This window comes from Desmodus rotundus, chromosome 2, assembly GCF_022682495.2.
Source record: "Desmodus rotundus isolate HL8 chromosome 2, HLdesRot8A.1, whole genome shotgun sequence".
Taxonomy (NCBI): Eukaryota; Metazoa; Chordata; class Mammalia; order Chiroptera; family Phyllostomidae; genus Desmodus; species Desmodus rotundus.
Genome location: NC_071388.1, coordinates 8007761 through 8035651, shown reverse-complemented (window position 1 = coordinate 8035651; position 27891 = coordinate 8007761). Strand labels below are relative to the sequence as shown.

General features: G+C 52.5%; 2 protein-coding genes across 4 annotated transcripts in view; both read left to right on the top strand.

Annotated features, from left to right (window-relative positions):
- The window catches only part of C2CD2 (C2 calcium dependent domain containing 2), a 48910-nt gene extending 25652 nt beyond the window's left edge, over positions 1-23258 (top strand). Inside the window, exons 5-14 of the mRNA XM_053917367.1 lie at positions 1383-1505; positions 2235-2361; positions 3849-3957; positions 5421-5485; positions 7296-7420; positions 7830-8004; positions 9017-9130; positions 10922-11049; positions 12852-13161; positions 19369-23258. Of these exons, the coding sequence (XP_053773342.1) occupies positions 1383-1505; positions 2235-2361; positions 3849-3957; positions 5421-5485; positions 7296-7420; positions 7830-8004; positions 9017-9130; positions 10922-11049; positions 12852-13161; positions 19369-19589 (1497 nt within the window). The 3' untranslated portion in view covers positions 19590-23258. The remainder of the gene's footprint in view (positions 1-1382; positions 1506-2234; positions 2362-3848; positions 3958-5420; positions 5486-7295; positions 7421-7829; positions 8005-9016; positions 9131-10921; positions 11050-12851; positions 13162-19368) is intronic.
- A 3851-nt stretch (positions 23259-27109) lies between these two features.
- The window catches only part of PRDM15 (PR/SET domain 15), a 62222-nt gene continuing 61440 nt past the window's right edge, over positions 27110-27891 (top strand). For 2 of the 3 annotated variants that reach the window (XM_053917355.1, XM_071220539.1), the window contains exon 1: positions 27115-27152. The gene's annotated coding sequence lies outside the window, so the exon portion shown is untranslated. Of the gene's footprint in view, positions 27153-27891 lie in introns of all 3 variants that reach the window. The other variant, XM_024559833.3, reaches the window with a different exon arrangement.

The following is a 27891-nucleotide window of genomic DNA, read 5'->3' as shown; positions in this document are numbered from 1 at the left end:
GTGTCGTCCACGCCCAGCTCCGGGCTTTCACACGCTCCCGGGTGCCCAGCACCCAGCTCAACAACGACGGGAGCAGCTCCCGAAGGACCTCCTCTGCCCCCTTCTACTCACTGCCTCCGGCCCCCCCCAAGGGTAAACTGCCCTCCTGACTTCCACCGCGTGTGGGTTATCTGTGTGTGTAACTAATCACCACGAACCTAGCAGCAAAAAACAACACGTGCGTATCATCTCCTAGTTTTTGTCCGTCAGTCTGGGCAGGGCTGAGAAGGGGCTCACAGGCGGTAATCACAGTCGTGGCCACGCTGCATCTCTCCTGAGCTCAGGGTCCTCTTCCCGGTTCGTGTGGTTGTTGGCAAAACTCTGTTCCTTCTGGCTGTAGGACTGAGGTCCCAATTCTTTGCTGGCTGTCGGCTGTGGGCTGCTCTCAGCTCCCAAGTCCCTGCCCTGTGGCCCCTTCACACGTGGAAGCTGACTGCTTCAAGGACAGCAGGAGAAATCTCCAGTGTGCTGAGAGGAAGTCATATATAACATGCGTGTTGTCATTGTGTCACCTGTGCCGTATCCACTGACGGACGGCAAGCCTCAGGGCCCGCCTGCACTCAAGGTGGGGTCATCGTGGAGTCCTTCCTGCCTGCCACAAACAGCGCAGACTGTCTGTGCCTGTTTCCGTACTTTACGTACAGGGAGCACACAGTAGGGCCTTTCTGGGTTCGGCACCTCTCCCTGCACACCACATCCGCGGGAGCCGTCTGCGTCGCGTGTGTGGCTCACGCTGTTGGTGCTCATCGCCCTGCAGCGCTGCGTTGTGTGGCGGCCCCACGATTCGTGGGTCCGTTCCGCTGTGGATGGACACGTGGGTAGTTTCCAGTTTGGGGCTGCTGTGACTCGCGGCACTGTGAACATTCTAGAATGTGTGGACACAGTGCCATTGGGGATTAATTATTGTAGCTTTAGAGATCTTGACGTCTGGCTGTGTACGTGTCCAACTTCGTTGTTCTTCTAAAAGCCTGTCTTCATTGCTGTCAGGCCTTTCCATGTGTTTGAATACTTTTTAATTTCAAAAATAATCAAATGTCCAGGAAAGAAAAACCATGTGTCTACATGTTTGGGGAAAAGGACTGAAAAGGATATACACAGAAATATTAACATTTCTTTGGTGCACGTGATTACATTTTTTAAGGTGAATTGCTTCTGAGGTCAGTGAAAAGGACCCTCTTTCCCAGATACCTCACGGGTCCTAATCTGACCTCCTGGAGCCCTGGCCGGCAACACCAAGTGCGTTCATCTCAGAACACAGTGACGCTGAGAGTCAGCATTCGCCTGTCCTTTTGCATGCGTGCGTGGCTCTGAAATGATGTGGTGACTTCCTCCTCTTTCGGCAGGACCAGGCAGCGGAGGTGAATGTCATCTGTGAAACTCTCAAGGACATCTTGAAGTACTTGGTTAGTTCCGCCTCCCCGTCGGTGGTTCTGAGCACCAAACCTGTGGACATGAGGGAAGTTCAGGTAAACTGTTCACGGGGTGTGAGCCCCCATTAGGGATTGTGGTCCGCCTCTCTGGAGAGACGGTGTGTGTTTTCCACGCCCCTCCACCCCGCCGTGATAGAGCGAGATTGCGCCAGGGCCCGCCTGCTGCCCAGTAGTAGCCATGCTCTGGGGAAGCTTTGAGTTCAGGGCACAGGCTTGCAGAGCCCCATGGGATGGCAGGAGGAGGGCCACTCAGCATAGTCTGAGTCTCCACCTTTCAGGAGTCTAAACTTGACTCTTTACTCTCCACTCAGAGACTATGATCTTGGACCTCATCCTTCCAGGACTGAGGTACCTGGGGAAACTACTTAGCCACGAGAACGTGCCCTGAAGCAGGGAGTGCAAGGCGCTGGATAGGCACACTGTCTGGTCCCGGCTGAGGACAGCCTGGGGACCCGCAGCCTGCGGAAGGCAGTCCACCGCCTCTTCAGCACCTGGCCTGGGTCAGCCCTGGGCCCACATGTTCGCTCCAGTATCACCCACAGCACGATACTGGCTGAATACTGGAGGGCCCTCTCTGGCTGAACGCATTGCTGCTTTGGGGATATAGATGGCTCCCAAGCAGGGGCACGGTTCTGGTTGATGGTGCCCCACACTCCCTTGAGGAGGGAAACTCACCGGGCAGGCCCTGCTCAGGCTCCGTTCAGGCTCCAGCCAGCACCCCGCCCTCTGCCTCCCCGCCAGTCACTGCTCCTTTTCTTCCTGCAGAATCTCCAGCGCACTCCGTCCACTTCTCAGGAACCCTGCCCTCCCAAACCTCCAAGGGCTCACGACCTCAAATTGCTGGTGAAGAACATCCGAGCCTCGCTGCTAAATGATCCTGGTGCTTCTTTAGGTGGGTGGCGGCCAGCCGGAGCTCCGGGTGATGGCGGGTGCCTGGCCAGCTATAGAAGGGCCTGTTTTGTCCCCCAGCATGAGCAGAGGGAGGGGTGACCTGGGGGTTCTCGGTGGCTCCCTCCAGTTGGGTCTGCAGTGCGAGCCTGCCTCTGAGTAAAGAGCCCCGAAAACTGGAATAATGCAACTCCACTACCGTACAACCTGGATTTTGGATACGTGAAGGAAGGAAGGAGCGCAATTGTAGCTTTGCCCTTCTCCTTGAGTCTGGAAGGCACTATCCTTCTTTTCTTTCTTTCCCCCCCCCCCATCAACCCTGAAAATGCATGTTCAGCATCCCCGACCTATCTGCTGTCCTGGAAGGTGAGGTGCCACATGAGCGGTTTACGGGTACAGAAGGGCTTTGGCCCCAGCAGGGACCCTTTGTGCAGAAAGGCTGCTGAGTGAGGATGAAAGTGATCCCCAGAGTAAATGACTTTTCAGGGGGTTCTGGATCGCTGCTGAGACCCCAAATGCGTGGTAGCCCAGGACAGGACTCAGCTCTCCCCTTCGATTCTGTTTTGCCGAGAACAGGAGTAACTTCTCTTCTCTCATCTGAGACTGATGGGGATTACTTTGTCTGCAAGGCGTTTCTTCCCGTTCCAAGTGCAGACAGGCCATGTTTAACAGCCAAGACGCTGCAAAGCTAGTTGTGGGAGGTGGTTTTGGTAAAGGCGGTTGCATGCTGCCCTCTGAGACCCCGCGCTTAGTGATTAAGAAGGGTCTTCCTGGGAGTTGGTTGGCCAGGGCTGGGGTCCCTGTCAGGGTCCGCGTCTCCTTTGGAAGCTGACTGTGAAGACTAATGAGTAAGGTGCTGTGTGTGAAACACCTAATGCCACCAGGCGCATGGTAAAGGATCAAGGGATTCCAGTGACTGTCGACCACACATTGTATTTACGGCCATGTGAGGATGGGCAGGCCTTGCCTGGAAGCAGAATCAGCTGCCCGAGCGTGGACTGTCTCATTACCTGGAACAACACCCCAGGAAAGGTTTGAAGTGAGCAGAGTCAGGTGTGAAGAACACACCTGTTGTATGTTGTATGCAGGGCAGTGGGTTCTGTGTGAGTCATCCCAGGTACCCTGCCTTTGGAGAGCGGTGAGTCTTGTCCAAAAGTGGGGGCCACGTCTCTGCCATAGTCAGGTCGCCCCCAGGAAGGGCCCCTCACTGTAAAACTGTGCCTGCAGCCAGAAACGAGGGGTGAGCAGGCACTTGGGGTCAGTCCGGGGCTGTGCCTATGAAGTGGGGGTGGAAAACCTTTAACCCCAAATGAAGTGGGGTGCCTTGAGAGCTTGTAAATGGCAAATGAAAGATAAAACGGCCCCGCAGAAGTGTGGGTGAACCAAGACCTTAGGCATTTTCTTTAGCCTTTCTTTTATGTGCAGAAGTGTCTCAGAGCAATTCACAAACCAAAGTAACAGGCAACGCGATGCCCCTCTGCTTGGTTACAGGCAAGGGTGACCTCCGCTGTGCAGCCCAGCTGGACGATCCTGTGCAGAAGTTCTCCAGCGCCCTCCCGAAAAACTCTGCTGACCTCACTTGGGAAGAAGAGTTCACCTTGTGCGTGCTGCTCGGTTGCCATGGGCCTGGGTTTCCATGGTGACACCTACTCAAGACTGCCAACTCCTGTGATCATTTTGTAGCACCAAAAAAAGTGGTTTTTTTTTTAAATATAAAAAACGTGTATTAAGCATCCAAGGTAGCTTTAAGTCAAACATAGATTTCTTTTCTTTTTTTTACTCTATTTTTATTGTTGGCACTATTACAGATGTCCCCGTTCTCCCCGCGCCCCGCCCCCCAACATAGATTCCTTTTTGAAGACAGCTCTATGGCCAAAAGATATTCAGTGACATTTAATGTCCATTTCTAATGTTAAAAATCTTAATTAGAACAAGATATATGGACATGTCTTTAAAGAGATTTTTAAGAAGTCACTGAAAGTGATAAATACCAGAAACAGTCCCACTGAAGTCAAGAGAAAGATGCCCACTGGTTGTTCCAGAAGCTCTGGTTAGTGCAGTTACATAAGATAAACTCTCTCCAACCACAGGCGAGGAGGCGGCAAAGCGGGTCGTTTCCTGGAGCTGGTACTGCATGTCTAGACTACTCGGGAGAAACAATTAACACCATTAGAAGTAGTAACGGACATAGGGTAGAAATAATAATATAAAAACTAACGTAAACAATATTTCACTAAAGTGAAAAAGTAAAATATATAAATTTTTATATATTTAAAAATATATGTTTAAAATATTTTAAATATTAAACAAATTTATATAAATATTTATATAATTATATTTTATATAAACTTATATAAAATATAAAAATATAAAAATCACATTCTGATGCTTGAACAATAGACAAGTACAAACATAGAAAATATTCCACGGAGAATATAAAGAGATTTATAAAGCATTAACAAAAATATAACGCTCTCTTAGAAAATTGGGCAAAATTTTCAAACTAGAAATAAAAAAGCAAGAACTGGAGATAGATAGAAAATATGTTTAATCTCAGAACCAGTGAAAGTAAGGCAAACTTACACAGAAGAGACTGTTTTGCACCTTTCAGGTGGGTGAAGAATAAGACAGGGAGAATGGCCGGTGGAAGTGTAAATCGGAATAACTACTTGGGAGGTCATCAGTGTGTGCAAAATAAAATTTCAAAGGCACATACCATTTGACAATTACCGTTTTCCTAAGGAAGTGATCACGCAGGTGCGTGAAGATGCGTGTAGGAGATGGTTTCGCTCAGCTGGTTGACGATGATGAAAAAGTAGAACAACTCACCCCTTCCTAAGGGTTGGTTGGTGATTGGCTAAGTGAAATCTCTTAAGGGCAAATAGTGGGATACTAGACACCTATTAACAGTAACTGTTTCTGGATAGTGAGGTTGCTGATAATCTTTATAGTTTTGGCTATACGTCACACAGGTTTTAAAATATTGATGATGACTGAGAAAATACTATTTCAAAAAAATAAGAAAGCATTTGAAGGACTCACAGCTGTTTTCCCTTTGCACAGTGAGTTGAACGCCAAGTCGAAGGAGCTGTACCTGCAGATTTCAGAGGATGGGCCGTCCTCAGAAGGTGGGTGGTGAACAGGTAGATGGAGGCGGAGACCCTGCTCTCTGGGAGGGTCATCCAGCGCCCGGCAAGGGCCGTGGGAACCCAGGGAGGGCGGGAGACCCAGAGGAGGCCCGCCCCTCCCCCAAACCATCTGGGGCTTCCCAAGGGAATGTTTAGTTGAAAGTCCATTTCAGTTGTACGTTTTGGGAAAGAGTACCATATTTTGCTGCATATAACGCGTACCTACATTTTACTATTATCTATGTATACTGCATACCCTTATTTTTCCCTCAGAAATTTGGGCGAAAACATGTGCCTTATACATGGCAAAATACGGTATATTCAACTGGTTTAGTTTTTTTATTTTGGCTTGTTTGTTTTTTTAACAAATAACCAAAATTTTTTATTTCACAGTTCTTGGCTCAGAGCATCAGTTCTCAACCCTTTTAGCCTCAATAGACCTCTTTAAGAAAACTTTCATTGTGATGAAATACATGTAACAAAATGTATCCTCTCAACCATGGTTAATTAGTATAGGTCAGCGGCCGTGAGCACAGTGGTGCGGTGGTGCGGTCATCGCCGCCCTCCGTCGCCAGAAGTTGTCCACCCTCCCAGACAGAAACCCTGTCCCTGTCACCCTCCAGCTCCCCTCCCCCCGCTGCTGGCGCCACCGTCTACTTTCTGCCCCTCTCACCTGGCTTTTCTTGTAAAATAAGCCACAGGAGTTCAAGTGGAGCACCTGCTTTAGATACAAGAAAGCAGCAATTAGAGGTAAAAAAAAAATTCTAAAGTGAATGTAAACCTGTATGAAGGACATGTGCCTGTGTACAGATCACTAGTTTTGACATTTATTAGATTTTTTGAAATCCCCATTAAACAAACCAAAATCAAGAAGTTGGGGGGCCTTACCTGGCTTACCCCAAGGTGCACCCAAGCCATTTGCTTATCTCCTAACAGTGCAAACATGCAGGAAAAAGCCATTCAGGCCTCTGCTGCTTCTCAAGAATTCTGAGGTAGCCCCCTTGGCCTGTAGTCTTGAGATAACCGGGCTGGGCTGCTCCCAGATAAGACGGGGCCGCTGTTTGCCTGGGGACAGTGACTCCCAGTTTGAGGGGCCGCTGTTTGCTGGGGGACAGTGACTCCCAGTTTGATGGGGCCACTGTTTGCCGGGGGACAGTGACTCCGCGTTTTCCCACCCCGCCTCCTGTTGGCTCCGTTGGAATGTCATCCCAGCCCAGCTGGGTGGGGACTGTGAAATTCCAAACTTAAACAAACATGCAGAACAAAGAACAAACATGCAGCCTTACTCAGACACACGTTTTAACATTTGCTCCGTTTCCTTTATTATTTGTGCTCACACTCGGTCACCCTCGCTTGCGCACGTGGTCTCTCTGTTAACACACACGCGCACGCACATTTGGGTAAACGTGGGGACCATTGGAGAGGACGTCTCTGCCGCATCGCGGTCCTTTCAGCCCTAAATTCTTCAGTGTGTGTTTCTCACGGATGGGATGTTCTCACGAGTCCATGGTGCGCTCAGATCAGTTCTCTGAGTCGATGCCGATCCAGGTCCCTAATCCAGTGTCCCCGGTTTTTGTCGTGGGACCCACTGCTGGCACTCACAGCGCTGTCTTCCACTCCGGCACAGGTTCAGCCATTGCCCGGAATCACCACACCTCTCCTCCTTTGTCCTGTTGCCCTGGACCTTTGTCAGATGTTTTCAGCTGAACAGGACAAAGCAGGAGTCGGTCTGGTCGCGGCGGCTCACACCGACCGTTTTGCTCTCGTGGAAACCTCCACAGCACTCACTGCTTGTGTCCTGCCTTTTCAGCCCTGCTGGCGACGACAGCTGTCCCTTTGGATTTGTTTAAGAAGCAGCCTTCCGGGCCACAGAGCTTTACACTGACCAGCGGGCCCTCGGCGGGCGGTTCAGTGCTGGGTTCGGTCACCGCAGAGGTAGGTGGCCCCGTTCCCACTTCAGATGAGGAGCATCTTCATTTGCGTCCATCAGTCTTGCTGTGGCTCGAGCGGGAAATAAGAAGCTCATCTGAGAAGAGCTGTGCATTTCTAGACTTGACCATGACCCTTGCTGCTTATGACCTGGTCAAGTTGTCTGCCATGTGAAATAACCTCCTGAGGCTGCGCCCCGTGGGCCTAACCCACTAAGGGCTGTTATTTCATCTGTCCCTTCAGTTTGTGTCCCCATCACATGTGTTGCGCGGCTGGGTTTGAGCGTGGTGGGTCTCTTCATCCTTTGTCGGTTCCAGGGAGCCCGGGGCTCGTTTTACCACTAACCGCAGCTCACTGAGGAGGTCAGGGGCAGCCCTCACACTGCCCACCGACACACGGCCCGCCTTCCCCGCAGTTCTGTTACGTGGAGCCCACCGAAGCGAAGTCCTGGCAGACTCCCCCGCCTGTGCCTGCTGCCAAGATAGAAAAAGACCGCACGGTGATGCCTTGTGGGACTGTGGTCACGACCGTCACTGCCGTGAAGACCAAGCCTCGCTTTGACACGGGGAGGGCGTCCCCGCTGAGCTCTGGTGAGAGGACAAAACTGTGTCCCTGTGACAGCCCTCAGGCCCCGCTTCCTGCGCATGTCTGCCCCGGGCTGCCGCGTTGCTGCTGAGGTCGGCTCGTGGCCCGGGGAGCGTGGTGCTCAGCAAGACGTTCGTGTAGCTTTTTTTTTTTAAAGAAAATCAGCTTCCTATTTTGTCACGTCAATGACAAGCTGAAGCGAGTGTCAACCCTGTACTATGTTCTGAAGCTACAATTGAGATAATGGGATGAAACAGCTGGTTAAATAGGAACTCCATCACATTTACGTGGGGACAGCTCTTGAAACATGGGATGTAGTGGTCAGTGCGAGTGTCTTACGGTACAAGTCACACACCAGAAGGCTTGATGTGCCGTCCTTTCACACGCGGCCGACTTCTGTGCCTGTCCCCACAGCCAGCGCCTTGGCCACATGTCTGCATGCGTGTGTGATTTCTTTATTTATATTAAAAATTTTTTAAAGATTTTATTTATTTACTTTTAGAGAGGGGAAGGGTAGGAGAAAGAGAGGGAGAGAAACATCAGTGTGTGGTTGGCTCTCATGCACGCCCTACTGGGGACCTGGCCCACAACCCAGGCATGTGCCCTGACTGGGAATCGAACCAGTGACCTTTTGGTTTGCAGGCCAGCGCTCAGTCCACTGAGCCACACCAGCCAGGGCTGATTCTTATTATTTTTAAATGTATACTGCCTATCTGACCATACAAAAGCATTATCGTTCCAGAATAGATTGCTTGACACAGTTCTTGAATGCAAAACGTAACATGAAATTCTCCCTTAATGAAAACACTTCTGAAATTTTATTTAAACTTGAGCTTCCTTTTTGGCACTCCCCTACCAAAAACAAAAGAATAAGAGAGATTGTTAAAAACTCTTGGGGTTCGGCCCATGCCTTTCCCAACGACATGAGAAGGAGCTGAAGTCAGGCGTGAGCTCGCTTCCCCTACCTGGATTCAGACAGCGTGGGGGGCCGTTGTAATCAGGACTTGTCCCTGGCAGAGTCTCCCCTGAGGACGCCCGTCAAGGTGAGGGTGATCGAGAAGGACATCTCCGTCCAAGCCGTCCCCTGCCACGGTGCTCCCGTCAGCAAGACCCTGTCCTCTTCAGACACAGGTAAGGGGACAGCCGCCACGCGCCCGCCCGCCGCACTCTCCTCGGGGCCGCTCACCTGGGGAGGGGCGAGCCTTGCCTTTGAGAGCCTGGGAAGTTTTTCTCAGTAACAAGGAAAAACCTGGAAGGAGACGAGGGAAGTAGAAGTTGGCTGGGCACCAGGAACGGCGTTGGCACCCTGCTGTGGCTGAGGGGGCACTGTAACAAAGTGGGCACAAAACCAGCTTCCACCTCACTGTGTGAAACTCCTGAGCGTTGTTTTCTTTCCGTGGCTCGACATACCGGTTCATGAGTCTCGTACAGTAAGCAGGACTCAGGGGACACAATCGTAAAGCCACCTTCGTCTTTGTCTCCGTGGTCCCACGAATCCTGTGGAGTCGAGTGGGTTTCCCCCCGGAACTCTGGGTTCCAAATTCCCACGATTATGGTCACTTTCAGGTAATAAATGTCTTTGAAGAGATGTGTTCCTGTCTCTTTAAATCACATCACAATCTAAATGTGGGGATTAAATCCCCCCCCACCCCACCCTCTGCCCCCCGCTTGTGGGACCTGTGGTCAGAGGAGGGGCATGTGGGCAGCTTTATTCTGGCTCTGCCCCGGTTCACTGAGTCTGTTTCTGATCTTGCCAAGGTCAAGGATGGGGCAAGGAGGAGCTGGCAGGGCCGGGGGCGGCAGGGGTTCTTACTTGACAGGTGTTGTCTTAGGGTGGTTCTGTGGCCCCTCAGCCTGATGAGAGTTGAAAATGGTCCCCACCCCTGTGGCAATGTTCACGATTCTTGGGATACAGCCCCGCAGGATTCCCCCAAGCCACAGCCTCCTGGACACAGGCAAAGTCCCGAGGGCTGTCTCTCAGCTTCTGCCCATGGCAGTGCACCCCACCGCCCCATACTGTGGGGTCCCTTCCCCTGGGCAGAGTCTGGGGCTGGCGTTTCTGCCGTGGGTCCCTCATCGTGTTCCTGTGCAGTGGAGCCAGCCCCCAGCGTCAGTTCCCACACTGAGAAGCCAGGGCTGCAGCCGCTTTCTCGGGTCCACCTGCCACCTTGTCAGGGCCTTCCGAGGACAGCATGGAACCACTGGGCTTGGCGTGCAGAGGTGGCATTCCCACACCTGCCCCTCGGTGTCCCTGGGACTCGAGGCACAGCTCTTTCCTAAAGCGCCCTCCCCACACCCCTTCTCGTGACCCTTCTCTCTTCCCACCGAGGGTGGTGGCCAGGCAGTTTTGGGCTGTGTTCATCTGGTCACCGCACCCTTTGGAAAGGCAGCATCTGTCGTCTGCAGGAACATTTTGTCATTTTAATTTCACTCAAGCAGCACAGTGTGAGTTCTCGGCATCAGCCCTGTGCCCGAGACACCTGGCTGGGCCTCTCCGCTTTGCTGCCGCCTGGCTGCCTGACAATGTCCCATTTCTCAAGTGAGGATTTAGAAACTACCTATTTCCAGGTTTGGGGGACAATTGAAATAATGTGCACAGAGCTCATGGCTTGGCCTCGTATAGGTTGAGTGTCCCCAGATGTTGACCGTGGGTGGCAGTCACCGTGGGAAGGAGCTGCTTGTGTGCCCGGGACCTTCATAGCCTGAACACTAGTGTGTGCTTCCCCAGTCTCGCCAGGGAGGAGGAGGGGATGGTACTGCCCCTCAAAGATCAAAATACTCCCAAAGGTTTGTTTACCAGCTGACATTGTCATCTCCCCCATCAAGGAAAAACTCACACACACAGGGCATCAGCTGTACACTGAGGGTCCGCAAACAGAGTTCAATTTTTGCTAAGGTGTCAACGCTGCCCTCCCCCCGCAGAACTGCTGGTGCTGAATGGCTCGGACCCAGTGGCCGAGGTCGCCATCCGACAGCTGCGTGAGTCTTCGAAGCTGAAGCTGAACTCGCCGAGGAAGAAGAGCACCATCATCATATCAGGGATCTCCAAGGTGCGTCCATCTGTGCTGTACCTATGTCTGTCCTCTCCTGCTGGCCCTCCCCTTGCAGGAGTTGGCCCGAGCTCTCCATCGACGTCCAGAAAGTTCTGTGTGCAAAAGTCAGGGCACGCCCCTCACCCAGCCAGGGGGCGATTCGTGGCATTTCATTCACGCAGCTTATCCTGTTTATGAAGGAAACGTAACCGTTTCTAACCGGGGGCGCTGTGGTTGGCCAGGGGTTGGCGAATCATTGGAAGAAAAGTTACTGAAAGAGAAAGGCAGACAGGTTGTAAGACTCCCCTTGGGGATGGAATCTCCACCTGGATCCCCACCCGATTATGGGGGACTCTCCCTTTCCACATTACACATTTCCAAACCACTTTACCTTCGTTGCAATGAATGTCTCATGCCTTCTGCAGTCCGAGAGAAACAAGCTTGTTTTTGAACAAGTCCCGATCCCCTTCCTTCTGCTCGGCTACGTTTGTGCAGAGCCGACGGTGGGTGTGAGGCCCGTCCCTTGGGGCGAGGGGCCACGTGGCAGTCCCTTACTCTTTCCGGACATTCCAGAACGAAGGAGGAGAGTGTGGGCAATGGAGGGACAGCTGGGAGATTTGATGATGGGGGAGGAAGAATTGTTGGACCTTGAGGGCGAATTGAATCTTTGAGGCCCCCCAGAGGGTGGGACAGGAGTGTAGGGCAGGCTGAAAAATCGACCTCTCAGCTACCAGGAGAAAGGCCAGAGTGGGTCACGGGAGGTGCCAGAGGTGAATCACCGGGGTTGCCATTAAACTAGGGCGTGGGTGGCCAGTGCTCAAGTCCCAACCCGCACAGACAAGCATCACCCAAGGGCCAGGTCACGCCTCTCTGGGTTTCCTGCATGCACTTCCAGCAACAGCCAGCAGGCGGCGATGGCATCTCTGGAAGCTCCCTGACCCAAGGGTTGTATTTTGGGTTTTTTTTTAAAGTTCTGAATGCATGTGAATAAAATAAGCATGAGACTTGTGACCATCTCCTCGAAGGACTTATTTCAGAATCATTAGGAACTCATGGATCTTAACATTCAATGTAGTTATTATTTCTCCTGGTGCTCCTGGTTGTCCAGCCTTGAGTCAGGGGGCACTTCTGCAAGGTGGCACTCGAGTCAGAAGAGCAGCTGCCCATTGTCACTAAACAGACACCCCTGTGTAGCTGCTCGAAGGTCAAGAACCACAGACCAGCCTCAACGGAGCCCCCCTCCCCAGTGTACCCCCCATAGTCACTTCCCATCCTCCAACAAGCCACTTTCCTGCCTGCCAGCCCCACTGGGGGGTTTAGCACCTACACAGGTTTTACACACAAGTGTAGTTCTTGGGGTACAAGGCGTGTGCCGATGAGTGTCTACTGCAGAAAAAATAAAGATGCTGTAGAAACAAAGAATCAGAGATGAACTGAATCCGGGGTTCTGAGGTCACGTCCTGGGTCACCCTGTGTTGTCTCTGAGACTTAGGAGGACGAGCTCACTTTTCCAATTCACGTCTGTCCAGGGCTTCCCACAGGGCTCCTAGGTGGCCCATCTGCTGGGGGAAGGATGTTATCTCCTTGGCAGCCCCTGCCCACCCCCCGATCCCCCCAACACTGCAAACTGAGGCTGGGCCTCTGCTCTGGTGTTGGCTGAGCTTCAGCCCCTGCTGTGCAGCTGCTGTGTTAAACGACCATTCCATGGGGGCCGGGGCCTCTTCTGACACTTTGAAATCAGTCGGATGTTTGGATGGGGCTTCTTCCCATGAATCTTTGTCCTCTTCCCTCATGCCGACTGTTCCTCTCTCCCTGGACAGACCTCCCTATCTCAGGACAGTGATGCCGCCCTGATGCTGGACTACGCGGCCTCCATGGACAGCACCCAAGAGGGGGACACCTCGTCCCAGTCGGAGATGGCCTTGGCCACTGCCCCACCCGAGGAGGAAGCCCCGGCCCAGGCCCCACTGGCCCTGGAGCCCCCGGGTTGCGAGCTGCCCTCCTGGGACTTGGAGAAGGAGTCACAGGCTGAGGCGTGGGATGGCCAAGCCTCGCTGGACCCTGATGGGGACGGGCTGTCGGAGAGCTCCCTGAGTGCCTGGGAGCCGGGTGCTCCCAAAAAGCATAAAGGTACCTGACCCCTGCACCCCCGCACCCCCACCTCCCAGCTGATGGCTTTGCTCCTGTGCCAGTTTCCAAACTCCCCGTCTCCTGACCTGCCCCCTTCCCCTTCTGTGTGGTCGGTCCATCCCGGCTCAGCGTCCCCACCCGGCACAAACCCTGCGCCGAAGGTCTGAAGCCACTGTGGGCAGGGTGGGTGCTTCAGAGTCCTTCTGCGTGGGTGGCAGGGTCATCTCTCCGCATTGGGGGACAGTTTGTGTTCATGCCCAGAGGCGGCCCCCCCTCTGTCTGCCCCCCATCCAAAGCAGAACTGTCCAGAACAAAGCCAGGCAGAGACGGGGTTCTGCAGGGTGGAGACGAGCACCTGTACTCACTCACTAGTGCCTCTCAGACTCTCCCTTCCAACGTAAAACCGAACCACCCCTCACCGCAGGGACCTAAACCACTCCGCGAGGAGAGACGCTCCCCAGAGCGTTAACCCATTAGCTTAGGATGTGTGTGGTGCTGAGGTAATCATTTCATTAGACTAGCCCCTGCTTTTCCATCCTCTCTAAAGCAGAGCTTTAAATTTGCGGATTTCCTCACTTAATGAGGTGGTGGCACGTCGGGGCCAGGGTCGGTTCCACATGTGAGACTTCGGGACTCATGGAGGCGCAGCTTCCTCCTCCGTAAACAGGGATGCCGTGCCTTCCTCCCTCCAAACCCCACCTGCCGGGCGGGGAGGGGAGCCCAGCGAGGGAGACAGCGTTGGGGACTTGAGCCAAGCTGGAAGAGACGGTGTAACTAGCTGAGCCTGTAGACGTCAGGAAATCCCCATCAGTACCCTGGTCAGCTGTCCTGCCTCAGCTGCTCTGCTCCTCTGCTCTAGGTGCCCTGGACCAGTGGTTCTCAGACAGGGTGACTGAGCCCCAGGGGCACTAGCGGTGTCTGGAGACAGTTCCCAAGGCCACAACTGGGCGTGGGAGTGCTGCTGCGTCAGGGGTGCTATTTAACACCTCTCAGTGCCCAGGGCGCCCCCAGCAGCAGCCCGTGGCCCCATGTCCATGGGGCTGAGCTTAGGAACCTACATCCCTTCTCAGCGACCTCCATCCGCGTCTGCTTCATGTCTCTCCCTTGTGACCCACCCCCTGGCTGGGGCAGAGCAGGGACAGATAGGCAAGGAGTTGAAAGTCAGAAGAAGAGAGAGAGAGGACCACTCCTGGGCACTGTGTCTAGGCCATGTGATGGTGAGGGGCCCACGGGCCTCCATCTGCCTGCTTGTATTCCAGGGCATGTCATTCCATGGACCAAGTCTGAGGACCTGGAGCAGCTTGGGGAGCTGTGACCTGCACAGTGACCTCTGGGCCCAGGTTTTGGAAGAGGTGGCCTGGATGCCGGCCCGGCTGCCGGCCCATGGGATAGCATACCCCTCTCTAGCCTGGTTTTGTCCAGGGCCAGGGCAGCCCCAGGGAGCTCACCTGGACCCCAGGCAGGTGGGTGGGTGCCCAGCAAGGTAGAAAACCAGGAGGCGCAGGGTGCCCCTTCCCTCCCTTCATTTCCACTTCTCCTCACGGAACCCAAACCTCCCACCCCGCCTTCCTGGTTCACTCAGAAAGGCCAAGCCTTGCTGACCCCTTACCCATTCAGGGGCCGCTATGCATTCATCCTCCTTTCCCTCGGCTTTTCCTTCCCTTGGGTTTCCATCCCTGCTGCGCGTGGCCATCCCGCCCCTTCCCCGCCACCAGCCAGGTGGATGGCACCCCTCCAGAAGGGCACTTTTGGGGACTGAGGTGCCAGGCAGGTGTGGTAGGGGCGCTTTTAGCCCTTGCTCCAAGTCCACTGCTCCCCACCGAGGGCTGGCATTTGGGGCCGCTGCAAGGGTGTCAGGCCCGGGGTGCTGCAGACCCGAGGCTTTAAAGGGGACAGATCCAGCGGTGTTTTAAAATGGCTTCTTCATTCCAGTGTTTCCCAAGCGATTTGCACACAGCCTTTCTATGAGGTGGTGTCAGAGCCCTCGCCAGTCACGTGGTCTGGGTGCCGAATCATTTCTCTTTCCCACCCAAGTGTTTTGGACTGGCGACACAGGGAGCAGTGGTGTGGCGTGCGGCCTCGGGCTGCAGCTCAAGCTTACGGTGTTGGCGTCAGAGCCCTCTGAGCCAGCTCTGTGCCAGGTTCCAAGAGTGGCGGCCCAGGTGGGATTCTGGAGTTTTGCTGTGAGCAAATGTACCTGTCGACAGGCTGCAGCCAATACAGGAAATCGACTCCCCGCAGTTAGGCGTGTTTTTAGCTCAACTAAACACTGACGTGGTCGCACAGTAACATGAATGACCCTCGCGCTACGGACCAGACCGTGCGTGCGCCTAGGAAAGGCTGAGAGGGTCTGTTTAAGCTCTGCGCCTTCCCGCAGAGCAGAACGGAAGTGTCAGGGAGTGAGCAGGGGCTTACCGAGTGTCCTGCCCAGTAACGGCATGCGTATGTCTAATGTGCTTCAAAACTCACTGTCTTTCGTTCTTATTTTGCGCTTGCGTACTGGTTTCCTTCTCTCCTCATCTCCTGCTCATTTCCTTTTACTTAAGAGGATCGCTATGCCAGCCAGAATTAATTCCCTACACAGTAAGTTACTTTCGTCTTCTATATTGTTCTATAAAAACTAACTGTGGTCTTGCTATAAGGGAAGCATGTATGATATAATGTAGCAGGAATCAATCCCTGCCCCTTGTTTTTTTCCCTGCCCCTTTCTAATTTTACTCCCCAGGGCGCTAGTCTTCCCACGGTCCTCCAGGAAAGGGCCCCGGGGGAGATGGGTGTAGCAGCTTCCTCTCGGCCGGTCCAGGGAGGGCATGTCTCTGTTAGCTGATGGGACAAAACCACCTCACTGTGACATGCATACAGACCGATCTCTAATTGTCCCCCACTAGTCCCTGTTAGCACCGGCCCGTCTGTGGCTCAGCCTGAAATCCAAGCCGCTCTTTGGGCGGCCGACGACAGTTTGTAACGTTGCCTTCTGTCCTGTTTCCTACCCATCAGGTTTCAGGGCAGATTCTTCAATGAGCTATTTATGTCTGTTAGGCTGTGTGGAAACAAAGAGATACATTTATTCAAGCTGAATTTAGAAGAATTTTCAAATTCTTTCATATATTGTTTATTCTTCAGCCTTTTCTTGTGATTTTTTTTTTTAAACTTTGCTAAAACCAGGGAAAGATTTTTTTTCTTTTCTTCCTGTCCCCCATTTAAGTTTTGGTTATTTGCCTCATATGACACATAAGCTGTCTCCCAGTTTTGCCTCAAGGAATCTGTGAGGTTGTGGGTGAGCCTTGCTTCTTGCCTGCTGGTGTGCAGGAGGGAGGCTGGAATGAGGGTCAGGCTTACGGAGCCCAGACAGCCTGGCTCCCCTTCATGCAGGCTTTCCTGTCAGCGAAGGTGGCAGAGTCTGTGGGCCCAAGGTCAGGGGCGACACACCAGACCATTGGGTATTGTCTGGGTCCCCAGTCAGGGCTCTCTGAGAGCCAGAACCATTTGGCTCCGTATTTCGGGGACCGGGCTCACGTGACTGGGGGCTGACGTGCAGCCAGGGGCTGGTGATGCAGGCTTGCGGCAGAACTTCTCCAGGAAACCTTGGCGTTTGCTCTTTCGGCATCTAGTTGATTGGATGAAGCCCACCCACAGTATCGAGGGTTGCCTCCTTTAGCTCGGGCCACCTGGTGTGGATGTTAACCACATCCACCAAGTGCCTTCACAGCAAGACCGAGATCAGGCTTGGGTGAATCACCGGGTGCATGGGCCAAGTCGACACAGAAAACAGACCACACAGGGTCGTTAGTCCAGGAAGCTCTGTTCAGTGTGGCTTCCCTGCTGACAAGGGTGCATGCTCGCCTGCCTGTGCTTCGAGTCCATGCCCACTGTGCAGCGTCGAGTCCCTCCAGCACTGTTTACCCCTAAGGTCACTGGGAGGTAGTGACTGAGCTTACACAGACTCACTTTTTATATTCAGAAGTGATGATGGAAGCACCTCTGTCTATGCTCATTATTCTTCCTGCTTAATGAGTTAAACAGTGGGCCCTGGAGAAGGGTTGGCCTCCCTCAAATGTCCTCTCCTACCCACACCACCAGCATGCCTCTCGAGAGATTTGCCTCGTTCCAGAAAGCCGGTTGGCGTCCATGCAGGGTGCAGGGCTCTGCCCCGTGACAGCCTCTGACGGTCGCCATCCATCGGCCCACCAGTGGCCTCCCCAGTGACTGCCTACAGACATGCCCTTACAGATTCCCAGTGGCCACTTCTCAGGGGTGGGTCCCCTCCCCTTCCAGCTCAGGTGCCACCCCAGCAGCCCAGAAGGAGAGTAATAAGAGAGCCCCACACCGTATGTCCTTCCGGAATGCCAAGCTTAACCAAAAGCAGGTGCCTACAGATCAGGAATGGCTCGAAGACCCCAGCCTGAGGTTGCCTGGTCAGGCTGGGAGCCCCCTCACTGCACCCAGGCATTTGATGTGCCAGGTAATTAACCAGTGGGCACCACTGCATGCACCCCACTGACCAGACTGCAAGGTCAAGTGCAGTTGGTGGTGGTGGTCTGCATCCTAACACACTCCGGCCTTCCATGACACTGCCTGTCCTAGGGGTTTGAACGGCTGCAGGAAGGACGCAGCCCACAGATGTCACACCTCAGGCCCGGGGACCAGAGCAGAGCCACTGGCACCCCTATACTCGCCCTCCTCCTCCATCGCCTTCCCAGCTGTCCTTGAACCCACACATGGCTCTCAACTTGAGATCATGGTAAAAAGTGCCCAGTGAGTTTTCAGAATTGACGACCTGGTTGGGCCCAGAGAGGAAAAAACATGTTTTAAAGTCTTTTCAGCAGCTCCGAGCGGATTAAATTGGTCCACTTCTTGGCGTTCTCAAGCCGCTCTGTTCTGCTGCTTAGTCAGTCTAGGCAGAACACATGGGACACAGGGTTCATCCTCAATGTCAGGTCCAGTAAGTGGCCTCTTGAAGTCACGGGCGTGCTGCTTTCCCGTGGGTGAGAGTTGATTATCCAGCGTCTGCAGACAGAGCCAGGGCAGAGAAATCAGATGCTCTTCCCCTCCCCACCCGTTTGAATAGATACGGTGGGTACTTTTGTAGGTCAAGGCCGTTGAAGAATTTGTCAAATCTATCAGGAAAAGAATGCATTGCCAAATTTACTATAAAGCCCCCTCTGTGATCTGCAGGTCTCTGTTCTTTCAAAGTCCCTCACACCTACACGCAAGTGATAATGAATTTCACAGGCTGGCTGGACAGGCTCCCGGACCAGACTGTGCTGGACCCTGGTTCCAGGATGCTAAGCTACGAAAGTGAAAGTGTAGATGAATGAGCTCCGTTGCTGTGTTAGCTTGCATTTGATCTTCAAGGAGTCTTTGCAATTGAAATTACTGGTGCTGCTGCTAATTTGTTTTTCATTCCATATTCCACTCCCTGACCTTATGTACAGATTGGTCGAGCCATCCAAAATTGAGCTTTGGTAGGTAAAAAACGGTGAAGTAACAGATATCTCACAAGATTAGCCTGATGTGGAGTTATAAAAAAATCTTAATCCCCCCAAAACACCGTGTTTTGCCATGTACAATGCACACCCACGGTTTTGTGCACATTATACACGGGATTATTATTCCCATTATCATACCCATGGCATGTAATTATTATACCCATGTGTAATGTGCATCCTTGTTTTTTCCTAAAAAGTTTGGGCAAAAAAGTGCACATTATACACAGCAAAATACGGTAAAATATTTAACTTTTCCAGGGAAGTGAACACCATTGTTCTCAGGGTCCTTTGTTTGGTTTTGGTAGCGGGACCAACCTTTGGGGGTTACCTAGGACTGCTCTGCCATCTACACCGCTCCTAATAAAGGGGAGTCGGGGGTGGAGGGCTGAGGGAACCCAAGGGGCCAAGCCGAGGACAGCCTGCCGCCACCTGGTTTGCCTAGAGTCAGTGATTTAAATACCTGCCCTGGCAGGGATACCAGGGGATAGTCCAGCTCGCTGCTGCTGCTTTCATAGTCTCATTGCTGTTTCATCTTCCGCACCAGCCAGACTCCAGTGCTTTTTCCTTGCACAAACAGCGGCGGCACACTGGAGGAGTAAAGCTGTTGCTTCTTAGGGTCATCCAAGTTTCCTCATTTCTTTTTCAACTTGGCCTAGGCACTCAGTGTCTCTCTGAGTCCACCACCCCGCTGACCAGCCCCTGTGCTTTGCTCTTCCAGGAGGCATTTTAAGGAAAAGCGCGAAGTTGTTCTTCCGCCGGCGGCATCAGCAGAAGGACCCCAGCCTGAGCCAGTCCCACAACGACCTGGTGTTCCTGCAGCAGCCGGAGGGGCCGCGGAGGAAGGGGGTCACGCTCACCAGGATCCTCAACAAGAAGCTGCTGTCCAAGCACCGAAGCAAGATCACTATGAACGGTGCCCCCGGGGACCCCGGCGTGTAGGCCGAGGGGGGCGGCCTCCTTCGCAGCAATGCTGGAGACGTGGACCCGCCAATGACCTGCCCGTGTGCAGTGGGGCGTGCCAGCGAGGTGTCAGGAGCCCATCTCGTCTAGCTGCGTTTTCCCGACAGTACCGTCTTTTAAAGGGGAGGAAAAAGTGCAGTCTCCATGGGAGACTCCCCCAGAGAGCACGGACTAAACCTGTTTACCACCAGACGTCAGAGTGGACTGGAGGCCTCCACCACGTGGGCTGTGCTCAAATCTAAGAGCCGAAGTTCAATATTAGAAGGAGAGTTACATGACGAACTAGGGAGCGCACTACAGTAGGCGGGGATGGGGCCGGTGTGGGGCCTCGGTTTCACCCATTCCGTGCTCTCACGGGTATTGTTTTGGGTCCATGCCTGGACCACGCCACCAGGAGGAGACAACCCTCTGTGCTGTCACTGTGAATGGGATACACAGGTCACCTCTTCTGTATGGCTGCTCAGGATGAACGGTGCCCCTGGCCCTGAGTGCAGAGGTGGGACATGGGCAGACGTTCGTGAACAGGAATGACGCTAGGGACGGAGACACTACGACAGACGCAGGAAGACATTTGCCTTTGCTCTTAGCCATAGAACTTGAAACAGGATGCAAATACTAAATATATCCTATGCATATTATGCTGAACACTTTTCTAAGTTTACTTGGAGCCTATTTGCAAGTGGGAACTACGTATGTAAATTCTTACATGGTTTTTACATTTTCTCCGCGGTGTCCAAAGCTCCCACCGTTCCCATGGAACAGTCAACACGAGGACTTGTCCCTGCTGGGCTCTTGCAAAACAGGAACGTAGAAAGCCTCTCTGGTGCACTTAGGGGCCGTAAGGGACAGCTAAGAGGATGTGGCACCCACACGTGCGTACCTGGATTTTCCTTAGTCCGAGGTTGGTTTGCCAGATACTGCCAGTTTTGCTGAAACAAAGTACTTTTAGGGCAAAAAAGGAAACTTGTATGTCTCAGGAATGGAAGGTTAATAAAAAGTGTCCCGAGCTGGCATCAAATTCCTTTCAGCAGCTCGTCTGAATTCTACTTTGAACAGAGCTTGACACACGTTTGGTGTCTTGATTCCCAGTGGAAAAAACGATACGCTCGGCGTGCGACTTGACTACCCCTGCCTGCCTGTCAGAGCGCTTTCCACTGGTCAATACGCCACTGAGGTTCCCCCACAGTTGTCTCGCCCCCCCCCCCCCACCCGCATGTGCCGCTTTCAGGAGATGCACTTGTGAAACAGTGTCTGTCATTAGGGTGGGCGCTTTTGACGGTTTAATGAGATTCATTTTCCCCCAGCAGGATTTCAAAGGCTGTTATGAAAACTTGACTTCTGTCACGGATGTGAAATTGGGGGCTCTCCTTCGTTCAGGCACTTTTGCTAATCCTGAAACACACATTTCAGGGGTAGTAGAGCCATTGACGAGCAAAAACGTTTATAAAAACCAAAATTATAGACTTTTTTTTTTTTTTACTTGGAGGGAGAAATTAGAAGACTGCATTAAGAATTTTATCTTAAAATGCACATTTAAAAATTCTTAGGTGTCCCAGGAATTACCAAGCAAGTGTAAAATGACTTCTTTTTTGCCATTCTTTGTTTTTGTAGATTATACTCCAATTTTAATCGTTGTAAAATAGCACCTGGCATTACAAAACACATTAACAGCAATTTAGTCCCCACGGGGCAGTAATCACTACTGGAACACTACAGTAATCACTGGTCCTTTTGGAACAGTGGTCACTTTCATGTGTTGTTTTACCTGAAGGATTTCTGTTCTTACGGTAAGCAAACATGTACCACGCAAGGATTAATTTGAAGAGGACATTATCGTCTGAAAATAAGACACTGGTCAGAACTTTTTAGTACAGTTTTGTGTTTGTTTAATCTTGAAATTGAAATGGACTCAATTTATTCGGTGTGATTTTATCAGAATTTTACATTGAGTTTTGCTTGTTCTCCCCTCCCCCCTGGAAAAAAAAAACCCACAAAAAACAAAAACTTTTTAGCCATTGCCACTTCCAGATTGACCCCAGGAGTACCCTGTTCCCTGTTTGATGTCTTTGTCAAGAGCTCTGCTTTCTCAGCTTCTCCGTGACTGGAAACCTCTCCCGGATTCTGGGCAAGTGCCCCCTTGGCTTCCTCCCTCCCTTGTGTGCGGAGCAAGTGAGTTAACACGGGCGTGGAGGATGTTGTCATGGAGATCCACGTTTCTTTGTGTCTGCGGGGTAGACGTGAGACCCCTGTGCATTTGACCATGACCCAGGAGCCCATCCTCCGGATACACACACGTTGTCTCCATAATGGCCTTTTCGGAAGTTACGGGGGACACGGAATGAAGCAGGGGACAGCAGGAGAAGAGGACGTCAGGGGAGCGCCGTGAGACAGTGGGCTGAGTTGATACTGTGAATGTTTCTTTTCCAAGCTGTGTGTCCAGGTGTGTTTTTTATTGGTGCAGGGTACTTATGTTAAAGTCAATGTCATTGAGGTGAAATGTCAATTACGGTTATACACCGGATACAAAACACGCTGATCTGTGAATACCGATTCCCTGACCTTTTTGACACACTTTAGTAGCTCCAGGGCTTTCCCTTTTATTTTTTGGTCTTGATGAAATTTTTTCAGAGTGGTATTTTAAAAGCGATTCCTCATGCACGCTAACCTGATGTGTGTATGGAAGCAGGAGTGTGTGAGGGTTTTAATGAGCTGGCAGCGCTTCTGTGCGCTTTGCAGAAGGGCGTCCTGTGGTCTTTGTGGAGGAAGGGAATGGAGCTTTAAGTAATGTAACATTAACGGAAGTATCCATCTCACTGTTCTGTTCAAAACCAGCTACGTAGACAGAGTACTTTATTTAAGTCAAGTCTTAAGTTGAAGTTCAAAATCAGCCCTTGATTCCTGGTGATGGCTACTTACCTGGCCAGTCACTGGCAACCAATCACAAATTAGAAGCCTGTCTAGATTTTTGACTGGTTCTTCAAGCCACATCTGTAGAAGAAAGTGGCAAATTTTCTTCTTGAGCAGAAGGGAAAGACTACTTTGCACTGCTGCCACCAAATGCGGATGCTTTCTGAGTAAATAATCTCATGGCCCTTGGAAACTTGGAGTTCCAGCCGGTGGACATTGGCGGTCAGACCACTTACCTCTCCCAGATGGGAAGCGGGTCTCGAGTCGGCACAGACCCTGCGGCCAGCCCACTGCCCCGAACTGCCACGGCGTGATTACCAAAGCAAGCGGCACAGGAACCACGCGCCGCTCAGTCCTGCAAAGCAAACTCAGGTCACCTCTGGTTCCTTTTCTCCAGCACTCGCGCTTTACGTGTGAAGAGGCAGGTTGGTTTAGCACTCCTGCTGTCAGCAATGTACCATTTATAACTTAGGCTTGTACTTTTTTTTGCCTGATGTCACACCTAAAGCTACATTTAAAAAAAAAATAGAAGAAACTAAAGGTTTTCTAGGCATGTGGAAAGGTTTGGCTTGTGATCCAGTGTGTTGATGAATTTACACGACAATGATTGTATTCCTTGCTGGCACTTTAAAACCTGATTCCAGCCCCGCACCAGCCCTGTGCGGTGGGTGCGTTTGGGGATGATGGGGCTGGAACGTGAATGGTCTTTAAAGGAATAAATGTACATGTGGAACACTAAAACCGAGTCGTTTTTGCCGAGCCTGCGCTGGCCCGGAGGGTTTCCCTGAGGGCTTCGGACCTGGGCTTTCCTTGGTCAGGTGCGTCAGTAGCCACTGCACATGACCAGCCTGGTCACTGGTGTAAGGGAAGAGGCTTCCTCCTTGCTGGTTCCCGGCAAAGGGCCTTCCTCCTGACATCCTTCTTATTTGACATTCAAGTCACTTAGGACCCTTTAGGCCTGGGACTAAACCACTTACTAGGACATCAGTGTTAGCAGTGAACTCCCGGGTCGTGGGGAATTGTGATTACTGCCGGTCAGGGTCTGTCTGCCTGGACTGGCCCCCTAGTGGCACAGCCTGGTGCAAGGTGCCTGCGGGACCCTTGGTGATCCCCAGAGACCTGAGAGGCGCTGTCCCCTTGAGGAGGACATCTTTATCCATCCCTTACCCTCCGTTATCAATGCCATGCCCAGCGGTGGGTGGCCCACGGGTGAGCGCAGAGCATGTGGGGCCAGAGGGTCGTGGAACCAGAGATTCATGGGACAGGTGGCTCTGCACCTGCATGGGCCTCACAGCAGTTCCTGGGTGGGGCAGGGCAGCTGGTCTAGAGTGAAACACAGACAGCCACATCCCGTATAGCCCCTGATGGCACCTCTCCATGCCAGTTATCAGGTTCTCTGCATTCAAAACTATTGATTACATTGATATCCTGAATATTGATGAGGTAAAGTTAGATGCTTAGGTGCCTTACATACAAGGTGTCTACTTGATATTTTTTATGAAAAATAGAGAAAGACTTGAGATCACAGTGATACTACCTAACACTAATTGAACACTTACTATGTACCAGGAATCATTTCCAGTGTTTTACACATCGTGGCTCCTGTACTCTTTGAGATAACCCTGTGAGTTATGATCTGGCCCAGCTTTACAGATTGGGAAATGGAGCACAGACAGGTTAAGTGACTTGCCGAAGATCACACAGCAGGTTAAGTGGTAGAAGAGAATCTGAGCCCAGGCTGTCTGGCTGGGGAATCCGTGCTCCAAGCCACGAGTCTGCTACCTTGTGTCAGAGAGAACAGGACTATGGCCTCATGTGGTCTTTGCACTGTAAGGGTAATGCTCCCTGTTATGGGTAAGAATAATATGATGTGTGATGCAATGCTTTGCACATAGTAGGATTTAAATGATCTGCTAACGGCTTCTCTCTTTATCGGGATGGGGAAAATTAGCCAGATTGAAAACAAAAGCTAGAGAGGATATAGAGAAGCGGCTTAGGATACATTATGTCCACAATGTTCTGTACTAATGGAGTTTTATACTTAAATCGGCAACCAGAGCTGATGAGATGGGTCAGACCAATGTCAGGGCCGGGAGCATCACTCCCAACCCAGGATCACACCGTAGAGTGGTAACTTCTTAATGCCACAGCTGGTCTTTGCTTGGGGAGAAGATAGTGTTCTTGGGAAAACTCACGGGTAGTAATGGAAGCTCTTCTGTTTATGGTCTTTTTTTTTTTAAATTCCCCCAGCTTAATTTTAAAATTTCAAACCTACAGAATGACCCTTTACCTAGATTCACCAATTCTGTGACATTTTGAGGTATCATGTTTCACCCTAAATTTCTTCAGAATGCATTTTCTGTGATAGGGTCCCCCTATCATATCTGGCACAATTTCCATGCGTGGAAAACTTTTCATTGATTCAATACTATTATCGAGTATCGAGTCCACATTCAAATTTCTCCAATAACATCCTTTGTAGATGGCTTTTCTTTTTATTCTGCCCGGGGCTCAAAGATTGTACATTCATTGCATCAGCTGTAATCGCTGAAAATTCAAAACTTTAAGCAACAAAGTTTTTTACCTTAAAAGTTTTGGATATCAATATGTCTTAAAAGACACCATTTCCAGCCTTCACAGAGGAATACACTGAACTCGCGGAGAACCCTTTTGAGGAGACGATGATTACATTGCAAGCCCCAGCTCCATGCCCCCGTATGGCTGTAAGAAATGCCTTTATGTGGGTTGAGCTCATCCACTTTTCCAGCCCTGTGCGACCTGTCACTTTTTCTGCGAATGACCTGTTTTGCTTTTGTGTGCCGGTACCTGGGTAGTACGCAGAGGCCCAGAGAACCAGCCGTCTGGGCATGCGGGAATTGTAATGCCACCAAAAGGGTGTGTGGGCAGGGGGAGGGGTGCACATTAGCAATAGTGGTCAGTTTGTGCCCTTAAGCGAGGTTGGGTAGCATTTGTGCAAAGACCGGGGAAACCTGGGAAAGTGTTCCAAGACGGAAGGAGTGGGTACAAAGGACTCTGAGACCATGTCTGCAGAGCAGAGGCAGGTTCGGCTAGTGTGAGCCCCACAGAGGTGAGAGGAACAAGACGGGTCTGGGAGGCTGGGGTCCAGATGGCTGAGAAGTCACTGCAGGGTATCAGGGAGGGCAGAGAAAGGAGTCCCTAGCAGCAGGGCACTCCACACGGCCCCACTCCTCCCCCTCTAGCGGTCAGCCTTCCACCTGTGGATGCGCCTTTCTGATAGGGACTTAGGACTAACCTTACACATGTACCAACTCACACAAGTGAACCTGGCGGTGGGATAAAAAACCCCTTTACACCAATTTATTCTCCCACCAGAAAAGGATGAGATAGCTGGTTTTCGATGGTCTCTTTAAAACAATGCTATTATACTTTTAAAAATCCTTGCTAATGTAACATAAAAATGATCACTGCACTTTACTTTTTCTCTTATTACAGTATTTGAACAGCTTCTCATAACCTTAAGTGCCCTGGTATTTTATTGTGAACTGTCCATAGACTGTTTTTTTTCTGTTGGATTATTTATACTTTAAAAAAAAATTGACTCGTAAGAGCTTTACATGTACCAGGCAAATGAATCCTTGTCCATGTCAATTTCAAATAACGTCCCCCCAGTTCATCGCCTCTCTCTGACATTATTAATGGCGAGTTTGGCCAGGCAGACGTGAACAAGACAGTTTACTTCTCTGGCGCTAAAAGGCCAGGACTAGGTTAAAAGACCCTCTAGTCCCTTCCATTTGATATTTTGTTCCCGAGCTCCATTGGATGGATGGGGTCAAGAGGCAGCACAAGCCCTCAAGCTTATAAAGGGAAAAGCGGGGAAGAAACACTCGGTGCCAGGGAGTGGTCTGGCCTGAACCTTCCTCTGCCCTGGGGCAGAGGTGCGTTTCTGGGACTGCCCACTTAGCAGCCCGAGCTACCAGGATTCAAGGGCCTGGCTCTGCCACTCGCCAGCCAACTGCTGGGCATCTAATACTTCAAGAGCTTGTTGGGGGCAGAGCAAGCGCTGTGTTTACCGATGGACTAGAAAGATGGCCAAGACGCGCAGCAGTCCATCGGCTACATTCCGAAGTTATGATTGGGCAGCACACCCCAGGCCCGGTTTAAAGAAAAATTCGACCCTTTCTCCCACCTAACCCCCAAGGAAGTCAAGACTCGAGGTAGCCACCGCAAGGGTAAGGAGGGCTGTGCGAGTCGTCCGCGCACGTCTCAGTCGGGGTCGCGGGGCCCGGCCCAGCCACTCCGTAACCGGTAGCGCATGGGACAGGGCAGTTGCAACGCGGCCCTCCTCTCCCGGCCGCTCCAGATCCACGCGGCCCGCTCACCCCGCGTCCCCTGCTCCCCAGTCCACGCCGCCTGCTCTCGGACCACACTGCCCGCCGCTCCATCCATACTGCCCACTCCCAATCGAAGCTACCACAACCAGGCCGCCGGCTCCCACGCCACCCGCTCCTGGGCCACGCCACCCTCGCCCCGCAGCGAACTACAACTCCCACAATGCCCCGCCACCGCCCCCCGGCTTCCGGTGCTGCGCAGTTTCCGGAGCGGATCGCAACCCGGAGTCCGGATCCGATCCCGCTCTGCACATTCCAAAGGCAGGTAAAGCCCGGGGCCCCGCGCCCGCCGGTCGTCCCCGCGCGCGCCGCCACCGCCCGGCCCGCGCTCGCTTCCTCCGCGCGCCCGTCCGTCCGCCGCCCCAGCCCCGCTCGGCCTGCTGCCGCCGCCGCCCCGGTCCATCCGCCATGCCGACTGTTCTTTGTTACATTCGCCGGCTGTGGGCACCGTGGGCGATCAGAGTCAAAACCCGGCTGGATTTCCCGGAGCCGCTCCGGGATCGCCCTGAGTGCCGCCCGCCGCCCGCCCCGCCGCCGGGGCGCTTGGGGCCCGCCGCCCGCCGCCCACCAGCCGGCGACCACCGTCCCCGGCCAGCGCGGCCCGCGGGCGCGGTTCTGGGGGCTCCTCCGCCCCCGGCCCGCCGTCCCCGCCTCCGGTGCTTTGGTCGCCGATGGCCCCCCCGGGGTGTCACTCTCTCCTTACCGGGGCACAGCCCCCGGGGCGCGCGAGAGGGCCCCTGGACCTCTGTCACCGCGGTTAGAGAAGCAGGAGCCTGGGCGATGGGGCTGCCCAGGCCCCCCAAGGGCACTCTGCATCCTATTTCTGTAAACCCCAGGGTGGAGAGGGAAGGTAGTCAAATCCGTGAGCAGGTGACATGTGCCCGCCTTCGAGTGGGTGGCTGGGCTGGGAAGGGCGCGCCCTGGCGCAGACAGGTGGAGGAGCTGGCCATGTGGCCTCTGATGAGAGGGACAGGTATTCTCGGTGAGGTCAGCTTTAGAAGTGA